This window comes from Topomyia yanbarensis, chromosome 1 (genome assembly GCF_030247195.1).
Source record: "Topomyia yanbarensis strain Yona2022 chromosome 1, ASM3024719v1, whole genome shotgun sequence".
Lineage (NCBI taxonomy): Eukaryota > Metazoa > Arthropoda > Insecta > Diptera > Culicidae > Topomyia > Topomyia yanbarensis.
In genome coordinates this window covers 193,757,333-193,780,303 of record NC_080670.1, presented here as the reverse complement: position 1 = coordinate 193,780,303, position 22,971 = coordinate 193,757,333, and the positions used below count along the sequence as shown (strand labels likewise).

The 22,971-nt window shown below is 46.5% G+C and overlaps 1 protein-coding gene across 4 annotated transcripts in view; it reads left to right on the top strand.

Moving 5' to 3' along the window:
- The window catches only part of LOC131685830 (protein wings apart-like), a 28,782-nt gene extending 13,152 nt beyond the window's left edge, over positions 1–15,630 (top strand). For all 4 annotated transcript variants that reach the window (XM_058969835.1, XM_058969826.1, XM_058969819.1 and 1 more), the window contains exons 4-8: positions 10,563–13,566; positions 13,627–13,915; positions 13,997–14,076; positions 14,145–14,335; positions 14,403–15,630. In XM_058969835.1, the coding sequence (XP_058825818.1) occupies positions 10,563–13,566; positions 13,627–13,915; positions 13,997–14,076; positions 14,145–14,335; positions 14,403–14,618 (3,780 nt within the window). In that variant the 3' untranslated portion in view covers positions 14,619–15,630. The remainder of the gene's footprint in view (positions 1–10,562; positions 13,567–13,626; positions 13,916–13,996; positions 14,077–14,144; positions 14,336–14,402) is intronic.
- Positions 15,631–22,971: the final 7,341 nt, after the last annotated feature.

The following is a 22,971-nucleotide window of genomic DNA, read 5'->3' as shown; positions in this document are numbered from 1 at the left end:
GGCAATCCTGTTTGAAACGGCACTGTTATGGCTTTGTATGCAGACTAGGCCGTGAAGTATCATGTTTATGACAGAATACGTGTGGAAGTTTTGCTACTAAAGCATAAGTAAGTTTATGCTGATCGTTCACCCATGTATTCTATCACCATTTTAAGTCTTGTAGGTCAGTTTTGCTGTAATCTTGTTAGTTAACTGTTGTAGCATTACAACTTAGTTAGTATTAGCAACGCTTTAAAATTTCTAATATTAACCAAAGTTTACCAAGTCTATTTTCGTAATGAAACGACACCATTATAAGCGTCTTCTGAAATTAGTGTTTCTTAATTTAGATACGAAACTAGTTGACTGATTAGTTAGATTCGAATCCTCGTAGTTCTGTTCAGAAAACGTCATAACCGGTTGTGTGGCTTATTCTTTTTGCTTACAGTTTTGGCCTATATTTCTACTAATAGCTGTGAATAGGGGCTGCAGTGTGATTGTGTTGACAAGCTTAAGTATATGAAGTGATTTTCTGTCTAGTCAACAGATCAGTTATATTTGGTTCAATCGTTCTTTTCGATCATAAGGTTGACATTGACGGGTTTAACGGAAATTAACCGTAACCCATTCTAAGAGCACAAATTTCCTTCAGAGCTAGTACGAGTATTAGTTATTTTTGTTCAATCAAGGAATATCTATATAGATGTACAGATTACAGAGAGCATAAGCGTTTTGCGAAAGGTTAGTCAATTTATAATCCGCAAGTTGATCGTATTTCCGCAAAGAAAATATTTTAATACTCCTTATAGTATAATAGTAAATGGCTAGAACCATGGGCCACACTACGCAACCAAGTCGAAACGCATATTTTTATACAAACTTGTACGCAAAAAACCTTTCGTGTCGTGATGCGGAATATCACCCCATCCTTAATAATCCTTAATAATTGGATTTAAATGTTTCGTGTTCCACTCGTCAGTAACTGACACTAACTTGGGCCATCAATCCAAAGTAACGACAAAATAGCCAAATAATTCATTTTTATAGGTTTTGACGTAAGTGCGAATACCTTATTTAAGACTTATTTGGTGGTGTCCAACGGGGAAAACAGACCGAAATGGTGAGTTGAACGAAAGCAATTATGGAAATTACCCCAGATGTAGGATTCGAATCGAACCTTCAACCCTTGGGACTCCGGCTCAATGTACAAACCCTTATGCTGTCCCTGTCCCAAAATCTATTTTTAATCGGCAGGACGCCCACCAGCAGTTCTTGACTCATCGTATGTGCCAAGTGCATGCAATCTAAATCGATAGGCAAAACTGGATTCACTCCAGCTTGATGAAATGTATGTTAGCAGCGGAGCAGAAACAGAAACGTGCGTACTCCATCACTGACATTCGTTGTTTGATAAAGCCAGATCAGGTCTCCTGGATGCGCCGAGATATTTGAATGTTAAGACCTGAGCAATAGTTTGTCTCAATTATTGAAGCTGTTCACGCTTTCTTGAAAAGACGACTAGCTCTGTTTTCTCCGTGAAGAATTCGATACCCAGCTGGTGGGCCCAAGCTGACAAATTGTCTAAGATATCTTGCAACGGTCCTTGCAAATCTATAGTTTTGGAATCGGTAATGAAGACCACACCGTCACCTCCAAGCTGCCTTAGAATGCAAGAACTTGACTAGACATTCGCAAATTAATGATGTAAATATGCAAAGAAGTGGGTTTAGAATGAGCCCTGGGAAAGACCCATGTAGCTAATTCGTGATGTCGATAAATCACCATGCAAAAAATGCATGTGTTTTTCAGAAAACAAGTTTAGCAAAAAGTTGCTTAAAATCGGTGAAAGGCCATGCTGGTGCAACTTCTCAGAGAGAATATTAATAGAAATTGAATCAAAAGCCCTCTTAATATCCAAGAAAAACTGCTCTTTGTTAGGGATCATCCATAAATGGCGTAGCATTTTTTGAGCGATTTTCAACACCCCCTCCCCCATCGTAGCATTTTGTCACAAACCTCTAGATACCCGCCTAGTAATTACGTAGCTTTACGGTAACCCTCCCCTCCCCCTTGACCCCGCAAAAAAAATTAAAACCATGTTAGTTACATGAAACGGTCAACCCTTATTCCCCTTTTAAAAAGCTACGTAGCATGACATGACCCCCTACCCTCCTGTCGTCACATCATAACAAAAAATAAAACTCCCCCCCCCCCATATAATGCTACGTCATTTATGGATGGTCCCTTAGCATAGACCATTTGAATTTCTGTTGAGAGCGACGCAAAGCAATTGTTCGTCTCTTTGCCTTTGCGGAAGCCAAATTGATAGTAAGCGACTTGCTTCGACCCAATTATCGAGTCGAAACAAAATCATTTTCTCGAACAACTTCCGGATACAGGACAGCATTGCAATCGGTCGATACGAGCTGTGATCGGAGACTGATTTTTGGATGGCGATGACCTTTACTTGCCTCCAGTCATAAGGGACAATGTTACCGTAAAGAAACTTCGTAAATAAATTCAACAAGCGTCTCTTGGCAGAGTCTGGCAGATTCTTCAACAAGTTGAATTTGATTCTCTCTAGCCCTGAGGTTTTATTGTTGCATAATAAGAAAACAAATGAGAACTCCACCGTCCAAAACCAAACGGTGTTTTGTTCGCGTTATCGTGAAGGGACTAGTGATAGGCCTTTTTGAAAAATAATTTCGATTTTGCTACAACGATTTTTTTAATCCAAGCAAATCGATGTTGTCAAACATCGAATGAAAAAAATCGATTTTTCAAGGTAAAAAGATCGATTTAAAGAAAATCAAATTGATTCTACCAAATCGATTTTTTGAATCAATGAAATCGGTGTTGTCATACATTAAACCGAAAAGGTCAGATGCAAAAAATCGATTTTTCAAGGAGAAAAAATCAATTTTGAAAAGATCGCATCGACATCGCCCATTCCTAGAGGGGACGCGGCGCGGTAAAACTGTGCCGGGACGGAATCCGGACAAATCTTCTTGGCGAAATCTAATATCCAACGGTTTGAATATTACACGCTCTTTAGTACTGTTCCGGTTTCTTAAGTGCCAAGCCGTACCCAACGGGCACTCATCGATGTTTCTCTCGTTAGTCCGTCAACGAACGGGCGCCAGTATCTACGTTTCTTGGGTTTCATCAAACTCTTCATTCGCGTGTCTAACATTGCGTACTGTCGATAACAAGCGCGTAACCCGTCGTCCCGGAAGGTCCTATATACGACGGCCTTCTTCGTGTACATGTCTGAGCAATGTTTGTGCCACCATGGTTTGGGAGAATGCCCGCGAGAGTTCGCGTCTGGTACGCGTTTAGTCTGAGCTTGAATCTCGGTGTCGAGAATCAAGCCCGCCAGTACCCGTATTCTGCTTCCGGAGGAAACTTGTGTGGACTCGATTTAACCAGATATCGTGGACGCGTAGCTCTTCCAATCAATATTTCGAGTGAGGTCACGCGATTATTGATTATATTCGGTGGCCTTAAGCCTTTAGCCATTGGCAGATGGTCGCTGCCGTGGGGATCACCTTCCACATGCAATCTAACCGCAACGATGTCAAGCAGAGGGACAAGTCTAAGGCGCGCTGTGGCACCCGGAATTCGTGTCATTTCACCCGTGTTCAAAATGGTCATATTGAAGTTGTCGCATAGATCGTGGCGGGAGGTATTTCAACTATCGTCGTGAAGGCAACTTCATGCCGTTCCGTGGAAGTTGAAATCACCTAATACTAGCCTCAGTGCTCAGAGAAAGCTTAACAAGATGCTTTTAAGTGTTTCAGAGATATTTCAAGCTGTTAAAATACGGTCCACAACGTCAGAGAATTTTATTAATCTAGCGCTGGTTTCTTTCTCCGGTTGACGCATGGGAACATTGGGGTTTCTGGTGTTCCAGGAAGTTCTGAGCTCAGGTTTCTGAGACCGGTAGCGGCTTGCTTCGGTTTTGCACTATTACTTCCTCGAATAGTTATTTTTAGAGGACGTTTTAGAGACACCTTTTGGCCTTTACAACGAAGCTATTGAGAGGATTTTTTCTATAGCTTCTAGGCACAGCAAAAGATGTTCCATCCTGGGGTTTATCACAGTCGCCTTCGTCAGTAGACGAATTAGTATAGATGTTCTAAGGATCCGATGGCGTAGCTGCAAAGATCGCTCGGAACGTCCCTAAATGTACGCGGGAAATGTCGGTAGATCATGTGGGTTTCATCCACAATATAGACACTTTACAACATCCATTCCACAGAAATCATCCACATGATTCCCATTGCAATTGCCACAAACAACCCTATTGCTACAATGGGAGGCTGTGTGTCACAATTGTTGTAATTAGTACAGTCATAACCCACGGCACAAAAAGGCGAACAAGTAGACGAAACTTGTCACAAAGAAGGTAGCTAGATAGAGCAGAACCGGCGAAGGTCACCCGATAAGAGTCTGAGTTGACGTATGCAGTACCTGCACACTGGCTGGAGCATGGGGTCTTTAAAACAGCCAACGTCATGTGTCAGTAGATCCGCACAATTCAAACTCAGATCGGAGACTAACCCGGCACATTCAACCCGATTTGATGGTACATATACTATCTACTCCTTCGTATAAGGCTCGTAGCCAGCAATATCATTTGCCTGCTTCAAACTATTTATCACCACCTGAACTTCTGTCACAGCTGAACAGTGCTCCGTTAGAACTCGAGAAATCTGCAATAGATTCAAACATTTCTTGTCTTTGGTCCAGAAGAAGTTTAAAAATGGCGCGGTTGCGGAGGGTGGGTATATTTTCAGGCATTTTTATTTCTACATCCATCTTGATTTGAGGCAAATCGTTATCAAGGGAAGTCATTTTTGCACGGGCTTATTGGTATAATAGACAAGAATGGGACCGCTACTTAACTTCTAACGGTATCCTGACGGCTTACTAGAAAACACCCTGCCTCACTGGCCGGATAACGGTAAACGCGCTGAAACACAAAAGAGAAAAAATACAGAAAGCCTCGATGAGGTGGAGAATGGAGATTGTCTTGCATCTTGGCAGCGGATTAACACTATTCTTTCGAACGTTACATCGCACGGACTGGAAATATCGACCAATCGGTCCGAGAGTCACCGAACGAATAGAATCATATGTTTGTCCAGATTTAATCACTTTGAATTCTATGTAACATTATATGCCTGCAGTCAAACTAGGCACGATGGAACTGTCCAAGTCAGTCTTGGACATCACATACATTTGGAGCAACATCAGATGTTGCTTCAAGCTGTTCTCAACCCCTATTCAGCAGTTTCCACGACTGCTTCCGACAGTACCTCCACAGGTTCGGGCTCGCGGAGGTCCCAACCTGCCCGGACTGCCCAGGTGTAGACGAAACTGCCGAATACATACTGTTCGTATGTCCTCGGTTCGACGTCGAAAGAAGAGCAATGCTTGACGTCTGTGGCTGGGACACAACCCCTGATACCCTTATTCAGCGGATGTGTCAATCGGTGGAGAAGTGGAACGCAGTCTCGGCTGCTACCACCCAGATTGTCTGTAGGCTACAGGTAATCTGGCGAACCGAGCAACAGACGACGGGCACGGCTAACTAGTGGTTGGTTAGTTGGAACGAAAGGGCCGAGCGCAAAAAAGGGAGTGAATGGTCTGTTCATGCTGAGGCAGGTTTGGCGCAGCGACTGGCAGCCGCGTAAGGGGTAAACCCAGCCACCCCGAAGCAAGGCAGAAGAGCGAGTGTATAGGCGTATAAGTAGACTGCCTCATGCCAAGATGGAAGGGTCGTAGCGTAGTATGTTGGGACTTAGCTATCGATGCCTCGTGGCGTGGCAGAGGAGCGCAAGGGTGAGTATCCAAGTCAGTCTCACACGGTATGTTAAGGGTGAGCACAAAAGTCAGCCTCACTGACTTGGATGCTCACCCTATCACCTGGTTCACTCTCAATCGTACCACTCTATTACACCCCTGTCGCTCCCCCTGGCATCCCATGTGGGTCATTTTTCTTAGGCCCCAGCCATGGCCTGACAGGAATTGTGTCAGATAGAAGTGAAGTTCCCCATGGGGTCTGCCCACCCAGCTCGATATGTTAGGTATCAGCCGGTGGGTCCACCTACCTTTCGAGGAGTCACGCTGCCATCTGGCGACCGAGGTCACCCTGGTGCGCTCGCGGACTCCTCTATTTCCACGTAGCTCGAAGCATTCCTCATGTTCCCGGATGACCACCCCGACTGGTATCATGCTCGCTATCACGCAGGATGCATCGTGTGATACCGTGCGGTAGGCAGATATCACTCTGAGGCACATCACGCGGTAGGCGCTCTTCAGTTTTTGTAGGCAACTGGTTACCCTCAGTGCTCTTGACCATGACGGGCCTCCGTACCTGAGGATAGATACGGCAACGCCTTTGAGCTGTTGGACATCATCCTCGATAGTGCCGCAACAGCAGTCGACGCTCTCTTGCATGTATAGTCGACGTGGCTGCCAAAGATCAGCTTGTCTATAATGACTCCGAGAGACTTCAGACTCCGTTGTGAGGTGATCACGACTTCTCCGACTTGGATAACTGCATGTTGTGCCGACTTGCGGTTGTTGACGATAACTATCTCCGTCTTATGCTGAGCGTGCTCCAGGCCTCTCGCGCTCATCCATTCCTCCACCGTGTTGATCGCGTGTTCTGCAGTTAGCTCTACCTCAGAGATTGACTCTCCATAGACCTCCAAGGTTACGACGATCTTAACCCCAGGCGGGAACTTCAGTTTCAGAACCCCGTCGTACATGAGGTTCCATAGCCCCGGGGCTAGGATCGAGCCCTGCGGGACTCCGGCGGTAATTGGAACCCTTTTCTGACCGGCATCGGTCTCGTATAGCAGTACGCAGTTCTGGAAGTAGCTTTCCAGGATCCGGTACAGACCCACCAGTAGGCTAAGCCGGTGTAACGAGAGCGCGATAGCATCCCAGCTTGCGCTGTTGAATGCCTTCTTCACGTCAAGTGTCACTAACGCACAGTATCGAATGCCTCGCCTTTTTCGTTGGATCGCTATCTCGGCAGTCTTTATCACTGAGTTGATAGCGTCCACTGTGGACTTACCCTTCCGAAAGCCAAACTGATTGCTTGACAGACCGTCCGTACCTTCCGCGTACGGGGTTAGCCTATTGAGGATGATCCTCTCAAGCAATTTGCCAGTCGTGTCGATCAGACAGATTAGTCTGTACGCCGATGGCGGCCTTTACCATCTATCGGGGAAGCGGCACTCGTCAAGGCATCTCTGCATAGCTAGCCTGAATATGTTCGGGTTCGCTATGATCGCTGCCTTGAGAGCGCTGTTTGGAACTCCGTCCGGCCTTGGAGCTTTGTTCGTTGCTAGGGAATTAGCCACTGCGGGTAGTTCTTCATTCGTCACCGGAGCCACAATTTCGGCCGCGCCCGCACTGTCTCGTAGTGCAGGTGGTCAGGGGCTTATGGCTCGAGACGGGAAGAGTACTTCAATAATCGTCGCCAACCGGTCCGGAGACCGTTCCGGGGGTGAAGAGCCCCCTTTGGTCTTGGCCATCACGATTCTGTAGGCGTCACCTCACGGATTCGCGCTGGTACTCTCACACAGGTTGTCGAAACACGCTCTCTTGCTGCTTTTAATGGCCTTGTTAAAGGCCAATTTCGCAGCCCGAAACACTTCACGGCAGTTCTCTCTTGCATCCTCGGTGCGGGCTCTTTGCATCCTACGTCTAGCTCTGAGGCAGGCTGACCGTAGAGCTGCAATCTCGGCACTCCACCAGTATACCGGGCATCTACCGTTTCTTGGCAGTGTTTTTCTCGGCATAGTGGCGTCGCACGCGCGTGATAGAACAGCTACCAGCGCATCCCCGCTTAGACTGTCGGTGTTGGCCTCCAGTCCCAGGGCGCGGTGAAAGCTTCGCTGTCGAAGTGATTGGACTTCCACCCGCGTATCTGATCCTAAAGCGGATTGCTAAATGATCGCTATGGGTGTAGCCCTCGTCTACCCTCCATTCCATGCCTGGAACCAGACCCGGGCTGGCAAATGTTACGTCAATCCATGCCTCCACCCCGTGTCTACGGAATGTGCTAGTGGAGCCATTATTATTACAGCCTCCAGTAGCGCTTGGCCCCTGCTATTTGTATAGCGGCTGCCCCACTCTACTGGCCAAGCATTAAAGTCTCCCGCTATGACTACCGGTTTCCGGCCCACTAGGTCTGACGAGAGCCTGTTGATTATCTGGTTGAACTGCTCTATGGGCAGCGTAGCAGCTACAATAGAACACACGATTGATCTTGGCAATCGCAACACCCTCGGCGGAGGAGTGTATTACCTCTTGAACCGGGAACCGTCCCGTTGTACAGATTGCCACCATTCCAGACCCGTCCGACACCCAATTGCCGTTGCCGGCAGGGATGCGGTACGGGTCTGATAAGAGGGCGACATCTGTCCACGACTCCGAGACCGACTGCCACAACAGCTGTTGGGCTGCTGCACAATGGTTAATATTTAGCTGTGTGACGTTCACGGTTTCTTCTTATTTGCCTCACCGAAGGGACACGAAGGTCCGCCCATCGCATGATTACGGGCTTGCATCTTAGCGGTTCAGATAAGGTATCTATGCGCCTTAGTGCAACCCCGCACCTTATGCCCCTCCTCGCCGCAGCGACGACATAGTTTGCTCCTGTCTGTACCCTTACATTCGTACGACTTATGGCCGGACTCAAGGCACCGATAGCACCTATCCACTGAAGGCGGCTAGGCTATGCTAACTGGGCATACTGATCAGCCGATCTTCAGTTTACCTATAACGGTAACCTTTTCGGCATATGCCTTCAGTAGCCTGAGGTAGGCTACTTGCGTGCCGTAGGGCCCCCCTCTCAAGCGCACAGAGGCCCACTCAATTGTTACGTCGCATTGTTCCTTGACGGCTGCGACGATATCGTCTGCGGTCTTGAACTCGTCCAGTTGCTTACACTGGAGAGTCATTTCCGCCCCTAACGACATCACCTGGGCGCCTTCACCCAGGACCTCTTGGGCCAAGGCCTTATAGACTGCACTGAATTGTGCGCCTCGCTTCAGCACCAAAAGGCTTTGCTCTCTGCTGTCTGGATCCGTCCTCCAACAACATCCGAGGCATAACGGGTGTTCAATATAAAATGAGAATGATTTCAATACCTTTCTGTAATTGAATTAAAGAGTGTAATTTTTTTTCTCTCCGAAAGAATTGCTCTCTGGACTCCCTAGAAATGGGTGGCATGTTTTTTTCCGCTCGGGTGCTGTCAGTTCAATTGAAGATGGCGTCGAAACAGGAAGAATTTCGCGAGCGTGTTGTACGGTTTTCCGAAACGCATGGTCATCGTGGAAAAAAGTTTACGGTAGACCACTTTTGAGACAAAGACGGGCCCGTGAGTACAGTTTACCAGATTCTGGCTTTCCACAGCGTGGAGCGGAAGGGCATTAGTGGCCGTCTGGCGAAGATAATGACGAAGGAGACGAAGGAAGCATTCAAAAAGCTGTTCGACAACAAGGACGGAACGATTTTGCGTGATACCGAACCCTCAAACTGGAGGACATCATCTGTCGGGAGAAGACTCGGTCACCCGAGTACATGGATGAGCAGATAGCGATGGCGAAATCGCAGTGCCGGTGGATAACGAGGAACTTCCACGGGACGTTGTTCGTTCTGGACGACGAAAGTAACTTTCCGCTCTCGGTGACCCACATTCTAGGAAATGACAGCTACCATTCCAGCGACAAGTCGGCCATACCCCCAAAGTAAAATATAAGTTTACTCAAATTTGTAAAAAAGTACGTCGCCATATCGGACAGAGGGATTTCAAAGCCGTGGTTCAAGCCGAGCGGTCTGGCCATCAATCAACAAGTGTACCAGGGGGAGTGTCTTGAGAAAATTCTTCTACCGTTCTTAAAGGAGCATCATGCGGATGGGTAGTACGTCTTCTGGCCGGACAAGGCATCTTCCCATACCGTACGTCCCGAAAGAAAGGACCCCGACCAACCTGCCTCAGTGCCGTCCCATTGAGGATTTTATCGGCTCCCTCAGTGCCCTAGTGTACAAAGATAATTGGCGGGCCAAGGATACGAAGCAGTCGACCACCACGATCAGGAATTGTATCCGGAAGATGGACGTCAGTGCCATCCAGCGCTCTTGTGAGAACACCGCGACTAAGTTGCGTCGTACGGCTGACCAAGGCCCCTTTGACGTTTTTTTTGAAGCATAAACATTATGTTTCTAATAAAAAATACTGAATTCGTTTAAAAATTTGTTTTTGTTTTTAAACTACATGACTGAAAAAATTCTCATATTTTATTGAACACTCGTTACTACCAGAATGTTGATGGCTCAACGGACAGCTATTTGCTTGCGAGCACATGTCTCGCCAGGTGCTTTGTTCAACATTCCATGTCTACTGCATTGACCGCAATGCCCCCAACCCATGCCCATAAGGCGTCGGGTGGTGGTGTGCTTACCGCAGTTCGCCATGGTATTGTAAAATTTCGTAATCAAATTTCATTGTCTATTTAATCTAAACATCTTTTGAACTCTGTCTGTCTCTCCTTCCACAGGGCACATCCCGTCTAATCAGCACCGACAGCGAGGATGTCAATTCGCCTCCGCACGGAGCCGCCACAAGCGTACAGCAAGGCACGTTGCCATTGATCCGACCACCGACAACCCCTCCGGCAGCTACTACCAGCACTATCGCGCCATCTTCCGTCGTCACGGTCACCCCAGCAGCCGTCAATCCTCCACCGATACCGGAGGAACTAACCGTACCACCACTGGTACTGACTACGACAACCGCTGTTCCAACCATTGTGACCCGATCACCGGCGGTGCTACCACCATCTCCGCGAAAAGACGAAGAACCTCGGAAGGAAGATCTAAAAATTACAATCTCCCTCAGCAAATCGGCACTGATCAGTAACGGTGGTAGTGGCAGCAGCAGTGGCAAGAGTAGAAAGGATAGCAAAAAGGAACTGCGACACTTCAAAAAGCGGGTGCTCGCTCGGGAAAAAGGTCGAGCCAGTAAGCGATCGAAGCGTAGCGAAGAGGAACCTCCCAATAACAACGCGGATAGCAACGAACGGCAAGACTTGGAACTGCTCGGTGGAGTAGCGGAAGAATTGCGAGTTGATCCGATCGTGATACCAGCTTGTAGACCATCCTTCCCGTTGCCGGGAACGGATGCATACGAACTCTACCGTACGCTCGCTTCGCCTTCCGGTGGGGATGATTTCGATTCGGAGGGCTCGATGCTTGGGAGTGCTTCTTCGAACAATACACCGAAACATACCGGTCTAACAGCGGCTGAAGATTGTCGAATTATTCACAGTCGAGGATCGAGTGACTGTGGTAGTGATTTGGAGCTTTCGCAAAACAGTTCGACAGCTGCTGCACCACCTTCGGAGATTAATTTTGAAAGCGAGAATACCCAAGATAATCGATACGAGGAATTGAAAGCTCAACAAAATCAGAAGAAGGACACCGAAGAGAAGAAGGAAGTTTCGCCTCGGGAGGAGCGAGTGGAAGTGTTGAAGCTTAGCGTGAAAGGAACTCGCTCAACGAGAAGCACCCGTAGCGGGATGAAGAACATGCAGGTGGAGGTGATTTCCAAACCGGAACCGGTTCCGGTTGAAATATCATCCCCGGAGCCAGCCGTCAAAAAGTTCGGACGAGCCACACGCAATCGCAACAACAATAACAACGTCGTTGTAGCCAAAGTGTCGGAAAAAGAACCAACGGAAACAGTTCCGCCAACGGTTCGGGAACCATCGCCCCCTTCACCGATACCGACGCTAAAGGTTGCCACCCGGCAGTACAGTCGTCGAAAGAAAAATGTTATACCGCCCGATTACCAGTCGAACGTGATGACAAGCCCGGATCGACCGATGGAATCAGCTTCCGGAGAATCCGGTCCACCTCCCTACACCCTTACTTCCGAAAGTGAGTCGGCTCTTGCCTCCATGCAGTCCAGTCTGGTTTCAGTTGTCTCCGCTGGTTTGGATCTCACAACTACTGGGTCAAGCCGGCTGGAATCGGCATCTGCTTCTTCAACGGTAGCCACGGTTCAGGACGAGAATATACCGGAGCCAACCGAGTACAAAATCAAGAACAAGTTCAAAAGATCCTACTTCCGCAGCGAGGAACTGGCCAAACAGAAGCAGCAATTGCTGCAGGATATCCGGCCGCTAGAGGAAAACCCAACCAACAACACGATCCCATCGGCGGCACCAACCAGCACCCTGACCGTTCCTCCGATTACCATTCCAATTGGGTTGGTAAACAACCAACCGCAGGGTCCACCGGAGCATCTGCAACCGGTGAAGCTAGTGATCTCCAAAAAGAAGGGTAGCATCTTTAAAAGCCGACCGTTGACGGGAAGCGCTGAGGCAGCAGACAAAAAGCGTCACGTGTACAAACACAAGTGGGACGATGACGATGGTGATGGAAAGGACAAAAGCGTGATGGCCGAAGCGGAGACGGAAAATAAAACGGCGGCCTTTGAGGGGGAACCTTCTGGCTTGTCTCGAGTGACGAGGTTGCGAAACTCCGGAGGTTCCGCCATGGAATTCGATGATGATGACGATGAACTCGACGATTTTGACAACAAGCTCAAATGTGACCGGAGTGCCAAACCATACTACACTGTGGTGCGGAACGTCAAGAAAGCCCATCAGATTCAGGAGATTGGAGAATCTCAAGAGATGGACGACGACGTGGAGTATATTCTGTCGGCACTTCAACCGGATAATCCGAATGCTACGCGTTGCCTGTCGGCGGTGACGCTGGCGACCAAATGCATGACACCCGCCTTCCGAATGCACGTACGAGCACACGGTATTGTGACTCGGTTCTTTAAAGCTCTCCGGGATGCTCATTTGGATCAGAGCCTTGGACTGTGTACCGCTACCATATTGTTCGTGCTGTCGCAGGATACCCTCAACATGGATCTCGATCGAGACTCTCTGGAACTGATGCTGAATCTGCTGGACACGGATCATTTGTCCAGTTCCGATGGAGGTCTCACCCGGGGTCAGTTGGAGAAGAACAAACAGAAAGTGCGAGAACTTTGTGAGGAGATTAAAAACTCCGGCAAGGCAATGCACATGGACTTGGATAATCTGACCGTTGGTTCGCTAGCGATGGAAACTCTGCTGTCAATGACTTCCAAGCGGGCGGGTGACTGGTTCAAGGATGAACTGCGGAAATTGGGCGGACTGGATCACTTGATCAAAACCGTTTCCGATTGCTGCCGGGAAATTTCCGATTACGTCGTCGAATGGACCGATGATCTGCTGTCCAAATTGCGAAAGATCGAGCGCTGCCTGCGGGTGCTGGAAAATGTTACCATACTTAACGAACAAAACCAGAGCTACATCTTGAATTACAACAATGGAAGCCTGGTGCACACGTTGGCCCGACTCTTCAAACTGGTCGACAGCGAAGTGGTTCTTTATCCAACCGACGAACGGACGCCCAAAGACGACCGAGGGGTTATACTGCGGGAGGTGATTCCACCTATCCTGAAAATCTTCATCAGCCTAACGCATCCGTTCAATGAGACTGGTAAGTAGTTAAGTGCTTCGCGTGCCAATGCCAATGCTAATATATGATCATCTCACACAGCCTACGGTGCCAGTGTGATCGGAGCCCTACCGAATGTGATGGAAACCAGCCTGCATCTGTTGTTACGGGTAGGTGAATACGTCCCGCAGAAATTCATCTTTGAGATGAACATTCTGGTGCTGCTGTTCCTGATTAACCTGACGATGTATACCCAAGCCAACCGGAAGTATCTGATGGTTTCGCGAGCACCGGATGACTACAACAACACGATCGAGGTCTCCCGAAATCAGGCACAGATGGCTGTGCATGCCCTGGTCGAGTACTTCTATCGGCAAGATGAACTTGCGAGGTAAGTTCTGCGGTGGTAGTCTGCGCCTCGATTGATGATAGTACACAGGCCACGCCACTAATAAAATGGGTAAAATTTTAGGTACGCGGAGAAAAACACCGACGCCATTCTGGATGCCAAATCGAAGAGGGATGAAGACATCGAAGAGAGGGTTACCAAATGTGAGTATTTTTTGCGTCCATTTTTGAAGGCAGGTAACCTCTTGAACTTTGTTTTTATGTCATTGCAGTGCTACAAAAAGCGGGCTACCACATGGAGCACACGCTGATGGCCAGCTACGTGTGTCTGCTGATCGGCTGGATCGTGAAGGGCAGTGAGGATAACGAAGCGACCGTGCGAGCCTACCTAAAGGACAACAACTTCGTACTGATGGTGAAATCGTTGGAAAAGTATTACAACTTCCTAAACCTGACGGCAAATGTAAGTGTCTTGTGTGATTCGGCTCAAAAAAAAAAGATTCCTAATCATAAAATCATGTCTTCCACAGTCCGACGCGCTGAGCCTACAGCACGTGCGCCAAACCAAGAACATAATCGACAATCTGAAACGGCTGGATTCGGCAGAGCAGGCGGCTTCTTGCTCGTCGTCGGCGGAAACGCTAGCGGTACAACCGCAAGCATCTACCAGTTCTGATAGTCCGCAGTCGACGACGGTTGCATCGAACCGGTACGGATCTCGTTCATCGACCAGGGCGCACTACTGATAGGCAGACAGGCCAAACACCCATTAACGATCCACCCGTCCGTGTGGGCTGATTATTTTTGCTCTTTACGTCGCTTTCTCCCTAGCTTATCGTATGTATTCGTGCTAAAGGGATACAAAGCTCATACCAACTTTTTTTAGAATGGCTCCCTTTGCTTCCCCTGAAGCGCAGGAAGCTATTGTTTTAATCTGTCCGACCTGCCGCCCAGGCAATCGCTACTGTACACTCTACCATGTGTAAAGCTCAGAACTGTTCACCAAAATCCGAACCGTGCGTCCTTTTACTTTCCCTAGCAATTGTGAATGTATGTAAATGCTGGCTTAAATTGTAAAAACTATTTCTTAATCAAACCGGAAAGATGTATCCTCGTGCGAGGGGAATTTCTCTGTATTTAGACTGTTCTTACCTAGGACATAAGTTAAGTTAGGTTATCTATTAGAAAGAAAAGCAAATGAAAAGTATCAAATCGGAATTAAAAATATCTATCTAATTGTATTTTAGTTGTGTTGTTTTACGAACTTCCTACCAGTCCGGGTAGGTGTAATATTTTTTTTTACTTTTGCGTCAATTTTCTCAAGTCTAAATAGTAAGAAACCGATAAGCTATACTTAAGTGTGCTGTTTAATTTGTGTGACTGGTACTCTTGGCTCCATTTGTACGTGTGTGTGTGTGTGTGTATGTTTCGTTCTTTTCCCGGTAGCAAACTGTTACGAATTATGTATGATGTCGGGTTTTTCGAAGTAAAAACGCAGCGAACCAAAAGTTAGCGGTTCAGTAGGCGGATATTGAGGCCTTTTTGGGGCAACACACAAGCAAACCGCCAGCAAGAATCAGCAGCCAGGGTATTGCAGCTTCTTTTTCCGTATAGGAGTATAATATAATCAAAGAAAAAAGCAAAACAAAAAGATGCGAGGTCTAGTGTTTAAACATAGTGTGCTAGGTTTGTAAATAGTATTATACGATATTGTTTAAATTATTAAGATGCATAAAGAAAGAGAGCAATGTTCTTTGGAGAAAATCATTTTTTAATAAAAATTCGAAAATTATTTCTTTTAGTGTGTACCGTATAGTTCGGTTGTCCTTTTTCGCTATGCAGGAAAAATCACTTATTGGGTTCATTCTAATTGGGACGCAATGACGGTGCTGATGGGGGTGATTGCTTCTTATCCCAGTGGGTGAGCTGAGATTGATGGGATTATCTGAGGTGAAAGGAGATGTGACGCCGTTGGGCACGGTCCAAGTGTTGATGGCTCCATATAAAACAGTCCCCTAAAGATTTTTAATTTTTTTCTTTATTCCATCAAGAAAAAATAGGCGAAATATTTCTTACATAGTTCAGATTCATTTACTTTAAACTTATTAGAAAAGGAAACCTTTGAACTTAATTATTTGCGAACAATTGACTCGCACGGTTTCTTCTGGAATGTTCCATGCTTTGTGCTTGCAGAACGAGACATTTTCGATCCTGGACGTCTAGATGATCCACTTCCATCTTGCAATCGTTTCTTGCATCACCAAACATACCAAACATGATGTCTCCAACGGACTTCTGTTTCGTCAATAGTTTTAAAAATTGTACAGCGCTAAGATTCCCACTCTAATGTTCTGAAATTTCACAATGGCACTAAGCAATTATTACATCAAATTTATTCCAGAAGGATTTTTCTTTCTCTTTGTTTTGTCATCTCTGATGTGTACGCCCTTAGCGTAACATCTTTCCAATACCGTAACGCACGTTACACTCAGCTGTCATCCCTGTAGCTGGGTATGCCAAATATATTAATAAAAGCAGCTACTGCTGCATTCGATTGTTACACGTTAAACAGTGAAGTTTACTTTTATAAACGCTCTGCTCATCCGAACTCTACCCTTTTTATTCTCCCTGACGTTCCCGGTAGAGTCGTTGGAAGTCGAAAGGTGAGTTCTAAAATTCGTAAAGACTTTTAAGTCTTCTTTTTGGGACAGACCAAAAGAAGATCCTTTTGGATGTGAAAATCTCCATGACAGGCTAAGGCCAGGGTTGGCCCATCTCGCCGGCGTTTGGTTTGTTGGCTATTATTGATTTTGCTTTTTTAATGTTTTGTTTCCTTCTTCAAATGCTTTCTTTTTGGAATATGACAATTTGTTTCATTTTATCCTCACATCCTTCCTTGAATATTGTTTCCGATGGTTTCATATATTCTAGTACTGTGAAATAACGAACACTGATGGTGTAGCTGTGGCTACGGGATCTCATCATGGTGGAGACGGCGTCGGCCGCGTCAGAGGGTCAGCACCGAGTTGATTGGCAACATCAATGGCATAGACGGTTTGGTCATCGTGACTGGGCTGCTGCTGAACGTATCCTTAAGGAAGACTTGGATACTGGAATGAGGGTGACTGCGGATTGAGATTGGTGTGTGAATGCTATTTACAGGGCAAGTCAGCTAGATTACCATTCCCTCCGGTTGTCGATCGTGTCTTCTCGAATTTAGGGCATCTTTCACACTGACCTTTGTGGGCCAATAGAAAACATCACACCAAGTGGAAACCGATATGCGATGACCATCATTGATGATTTTAGTCGGTTCACAATAACTTACCTTCTGAAGCACAAGTCAGAAGCTGCTGAGAGAATCAAGGATTACGTGAGATGGGTCGAAAACAACTTTGGCCGAAAGCCGCGAGTGGTTAAATCTGATGGAGGGGGAGAATTCAACAACAAGGAGTTGCGGAAGTTCTACAGGTATGGCGTTGCTGAACGGAAAAACAGATCTCTGACAGAGATGGCTACATGGAAAGGGCGAACACGAAATTATTGCGACACATTCAACAGGGCATAACTTTTTTACCATTGAGTAAAAATCAACCAAATTTTGCACACTTTCTCATTGATGTGTATTGTTTACATGCTGTCAAACTCGAAGTCGTGTTTTTCGATTCAACGAAAATGGAGGTGAACCAACACGAGTCGAGAGAACAAATTCTTTCCAAACACCTGGAATTTCTTGACCTGTCGCTCTGGCAGTTGGGAAAAATTTTGAACATTCACCATTCAACCGTCTCCAGAGTGTTGAAGCGGTTCCAGGAGCGGTTGACGTTGGACCACGGCAAAGGAGCTGGAAGAAAACCGGGACCGGAGAACAAAAAAGACGGGGAAGGTGAAGCGGATGATTAAAGCAAATCCCAACGTCTCAAGCCGTGATTTGGCTAAAAAGATCGGCATGTCGCAGAGCTACGTCTAGAATGCAAAGAAGAGAGCTGGACTACAAGGTACAGAACTTCCCAAACCGCGATGAGCGGCAACAATCGACGGCTAAAACTCGGGCACGGAGGCTCTACGAGAAGATGCTGACAAAATATGGCTGCTGTGTGATGGACGACGAAACGTATATAAAAGCTGATTTTAAGCAAATTCCAGGGTTGGAGTTTTTCATCGGCAAGAGCAAGTTCTATGTGTACGACAAATTTAAGAAGAAGAAAATGTCGAAGTTCCCCTCCAAATATCTCATTTGGCAGGCCATCTGCTCTTACGGACTGAGCCTTTCGTGGCAAAGGGCACAGTAAATGGCGAGATCTACAAATCTGAGTGCCTCGAGAAGCGCCTTTTGCCGTTCTTGCAGCAGCACGACGAAGCTCCGCTATTTTGGCCAGATTTGGCATCATGCCACTATTCTAAAAGTGTCCTGGAGTGGTATGAGGCCAATTCTGTCCATTTTGTTCCAAAGGACATGAATCCGTCAAACTGTCCGGAGCTGCGCCCGGTGGAGCAGTACTAGGCAATGATGAAGCGGGAACTTCGGAAGAGCAAGAAGACAGTCAAAGACGAGAAGGACATGTTACGAAAATGGAAAAAAAAAACTGAGAAACTGGTACCGGATGACACTGTAAAGACTTTGATGGAGGGCATCAAGCGAAAATGCGTTCAATTTTACACTCAAGGTTCCATCGATTAACTTTTCTTTTGATTTTTGAAGTAAATATATGTATAAAACTACCCCAAAATTTTGGTTTGATTTTAAACATAAGAAAATTGGCATGACATTTTTTGTGTCGCAATAATTTCGTGTTCGCCCTTTATGTTGGTTGACGCTGGGATGGAGAAACGGTACTGGTCTGAGGCAATGCTAACTGCTACGTACCTTCAGAACAGATTGCCGTCGAGGTCTGTACAGAAAACCCCTTACGAGCTTTGGTGGGGAAGGAAGCCTGATCTCTGTCATCTTCGGGTGTTCGGTAGTCAAGCGTACGTGCATGTGCCGGACAACAAACGCAAGAAAATAGACAGCAAAGCAAGGAAACTAACCTTTATTGGCTACGCGATGGAACAGAAGGCATATCGATTTGTGGATCTTGATACGGACTTGATTACGATGAGCCGTGACGCTCGTTTCATAGAGTTAGGTAACGGCTCATCATCGGTGAAAGTACCACTTTCGGGAGTGAAGCAGAAAGATGAAGATGAAATCCAGCTGATTCCGTTCAAGGAGGAAGCGCCTGAAGACTCGATCGCGGAAGAATATAACGAAGCCGAAGATACTGAAGCGTCTACCAGTTCTAATGTTCGTCGATCGGGAAGACCGAATCTAGGAGCACGACCTCGGCACTTGGAGGATTACGATCTTGAATTTGCTGTAGGGTTCGCCGCTTGTGCTATGGAAGGACCAGTTAATCATAAGAAGGTTCTGGAAGATCCTGTGTGGCGAAAGGCAACGAAAGAAGAAATGGAGGCTCACCGCCGAAACGAGACGTGGAAGCTGGTTCCGCTACCGGACGGACAGAAAGCTGTCGGTTCGAAATTGGTATTTAAACAGAAAAGGAATGGAGAGAATCAAGTCGTGAAGCATAAAGCCAGGTTGGTAGCGCAAGGTTACGCCCAGCGATCCGGTGTCGACATGGAGGATGTGTTCGCTCCAGTTACACGTCAAGCATCTTTTCGAACTTTTCTCATCATAGCGACGAATAACGATATGTTTGTTCGTCATCTTGATATCAAGACAGCCTACCTGAACGGGTTGCTTGAAGAGGAAGTGTTCATGCGACAGCCGCCAAAATTCGTGGCACTTAGGAAGGAAACCCTTGTTTGTCATCTACAGCGAAGCATCTACGGACTGTGTCAGTCAGCACGATGCTGGAACAGAAGATTGGATGAAGTTTTGAGACAGAACGGTTTCAAACCAGCTAAAGCAGATCCGTGCTTGTATATCAGAGATGTCGGAAAGGTGAAAGTATTTGTGTTGGTGTATGTGGAAGATATTTTGATTGCATCTACTGATGAGTCCAAAATTACGAATATTTGTGACGGACTGAGTGTTGAATTTTAATTAACATCTCTAGGAGAAGTGCGGCACTTCATCGGACTAGAAGTCATGCGTGATAAAAACGTGTTCAAGCTAAGCCCACGAAACTACATTGAAAAGCTTCTGACCGTATTCGGGATGGAGCAGTGCAAACCGACCAAGTCGCCTATGGACTCCGGTTATTTGAAACTAGTTGAAACTGAGGTACCATTCGAAGATCCCACAAACTACCGCAGTTTGGTTAGCGGACTGCTTTATTTGGCCGTCGTTGCTAGGCCGGATATTGCATCCTCGGTAGAAGATTCAGTGCTCCTCGTGAATGTGATTGGACCGCTGCGAAGCGAGTGCGACGAAATGCTACCAGTTGCAGCTTGGAGGAAAACAGCAAAATCTGATTGGTTTCTCTGATTCCGACTGGGCGGGTGATGTCGCAACCCGACGATCGACCTCTGGCATGTTGTTTAAATTCGGAGGCGGTTGCATTATGTGATCCATCCGGCGTCAATCGTGCGTGAGTCTCTCGTCAATGGAGGCCGAGTATATAGCGCTCAGTGAAGCTTGCCAGGAAGCAATATGGCTTAGACAGCTTCTTCGTGACTTTGCTGAACCTCAAGATCATTCTACCGTCATCATGGAGGATAAGCAAGGATGTTTGGCATTTGTACATTCGGAACGGATAAGCAGAAGATCGAAACACATCGACACTAAGGAGCGTTTTATACAGGATCTGTGTACGCGTAACGAAATTCGTCTGGATTATTTCCCGGCGGACTAGATGCAGGCCGATATCATGACCAAGCCCCTCGATCATGTAAAGCACCGGGTGTTCTGTCATCTGCTTGGACTCATCGAAAATGCGAACCACTAAGGAGATTTCCCATTGGGGGGGGAGTGTGGAAGGATACAATGCTCCCCGCTCGGACGTGCCTGGCAGGATTCCCCCCAGATAGCCGGCAGCGAAATAAAAACTCTGGCAGAATTTCTGGGGGTCTGCCCAGCCGGCCGGCTCAAATGCAACAACCGTTTCTGGCAGAATTTTTCGCCTTACGGTTATTAACGGTTTTGACAGCTGCCGGAATCCTGACGGATTTTTGCTGGCTGCCCGTTTTTCTTCCAAGCGGGTCACTCCTTAGCCACAGAGAACAGACATCCATAAGCGAACAAAAATATTTAAAAAACGTGTGTAAACATTTGAATTAATATACGATAAACACTAGCGCCGCCACACCAACCTATCCCAACTATCCGTCAAATCCATTCCGGAACCGGTTCGAAATCCTGAATGTATTCAGTATGGAATCTTGCTCAAAGAAAACAACCGATTCCGACTCTGTCGGTTGATGCATTTGAGCTGGAATTCTTGTTGGAAGTCCGAACCGGTTCCGGACTAGTTTGACTGGGTAGAGGAATAACCGCTGTCAATTCAGTCGAACTCAGCCACAAAAAAAACAACGACAGTAGCGCACCTGGTTTGGATATCCCAACTACCTTCGAAACCGTTAGAGATTTTACACAAGTTAAATGCTGAAGATGGACGTCTGTTCTTTGTGCCTTAGCCAACACCATTTATGCCACGCACCCCCTGTTAATAGTGCACACCTTTTCTGTATGCAGCTTGTTCTGATGTGCGAAATATTCATATCGCTATTTTCCACTACCGCGTGTTAACGTGTTTTTTCCTCGCTATATAAAAACCATAGTTTATAGTTTCGTATTCGTGTGTGTTTACTCCGCAATCGATCCGAAATCCTTTTACGGTGTTCTGCTGTGTAAACCTAGACCCCGCCGTCAAACAGTACAATCGACCTGTCAAGAAAAGTGAGGTTAACTGTGCCAGTAAAGAACCTAATAGGTAGAGAATCAATGGTTATTTTGAGTTCTACAAGATGACGACACGAATGAACTCATGATGAATGAAGTTCATGTTTGACAATTCTCGGTGGTTTATTTACTTTGTCAGTTGCGTGAGTACGAATGCTCATCTGTCACATTCGAGCTCACGTAACTCCCATGTAAACAAACCACCGAGAATTGTCAAACGAAGTTCATCTGGCTCATTTTGTGGGGTTATGTCGGTTGGTGTAAAACCTAATTGGTATTACACACCAAAACATACCACAATCTGACGTTCGCTAAGACTTTAGGTTAGGTTAGTGATCTTGTTCAACTATATTTACACATGATTTCACAATTTATCGTTGGCCAAATGAAGTGCAGCAGACAAAGTATACATGCGAGAACATGCGAATCGCTTAAATAATAATTTTAATGTGAACCGCCATGTCTAAGCAATGGAATTGCCTTTAAATCGCATTCGCAAATTGTTTTTGTTCCTAGGGGCAATTGGCACAGGCGAGTAGAGTAAAACGTCAAAATATTCAATTCGCCTGACCATGTTCGTTCACCTTTTTTTGATGGGGACGGTCCAAAACTGCCCAGTGTTAAGCTCAGCCGGTATGCTGGCTGGTTCTAACTCGTATTCCGCCTAGTCACCGTGGCAAGCAGAAAGTTATAGCAAAAGTTGAGCAAAGCGAAATCGATTCTGGCAGAGTTTTGATTTGTGCGAGAATTCTGGCAAAGACTTCGCGCAAATGCTTCAACCGTTACTGACAGAAGCGGTTAAACTAACCGATGCTGCTCGCTTTTAGCCAGATTCCAGCCAGGAATGTACGACCAGGATTTCTGTACGCTTACTGCCACAACTTTGTCAGATGTTTTGCTAGATTCGTGCTAACATTCTACCAGGTAGGATTTGCCAGGATCTTAGCACGGTTTATTTCCGAGTTGTGCCAGAGTTTTGCTCGGTTCCTGTCACAATTTGCCAGAAAACGCGAGCGAAACCAAGTTCGGCTAACCCGACAGGATGCGCGCAGAAATCTGACAGAGCTGCTAAACCAAGACTGGTAGAAATCTAGCAGAACAGTCTCTGCCAGGAAATTTGGTGACTGGGGTGGTGTTAGGGTTGTTTTGTTAGTGCGTTTCCAATGCAAATAATAAGCACACGACACACTTCGAAAATTTATAAACTTCACACGCCCTTACAAAAAATATCACGCCGAAAAACGATACAAATG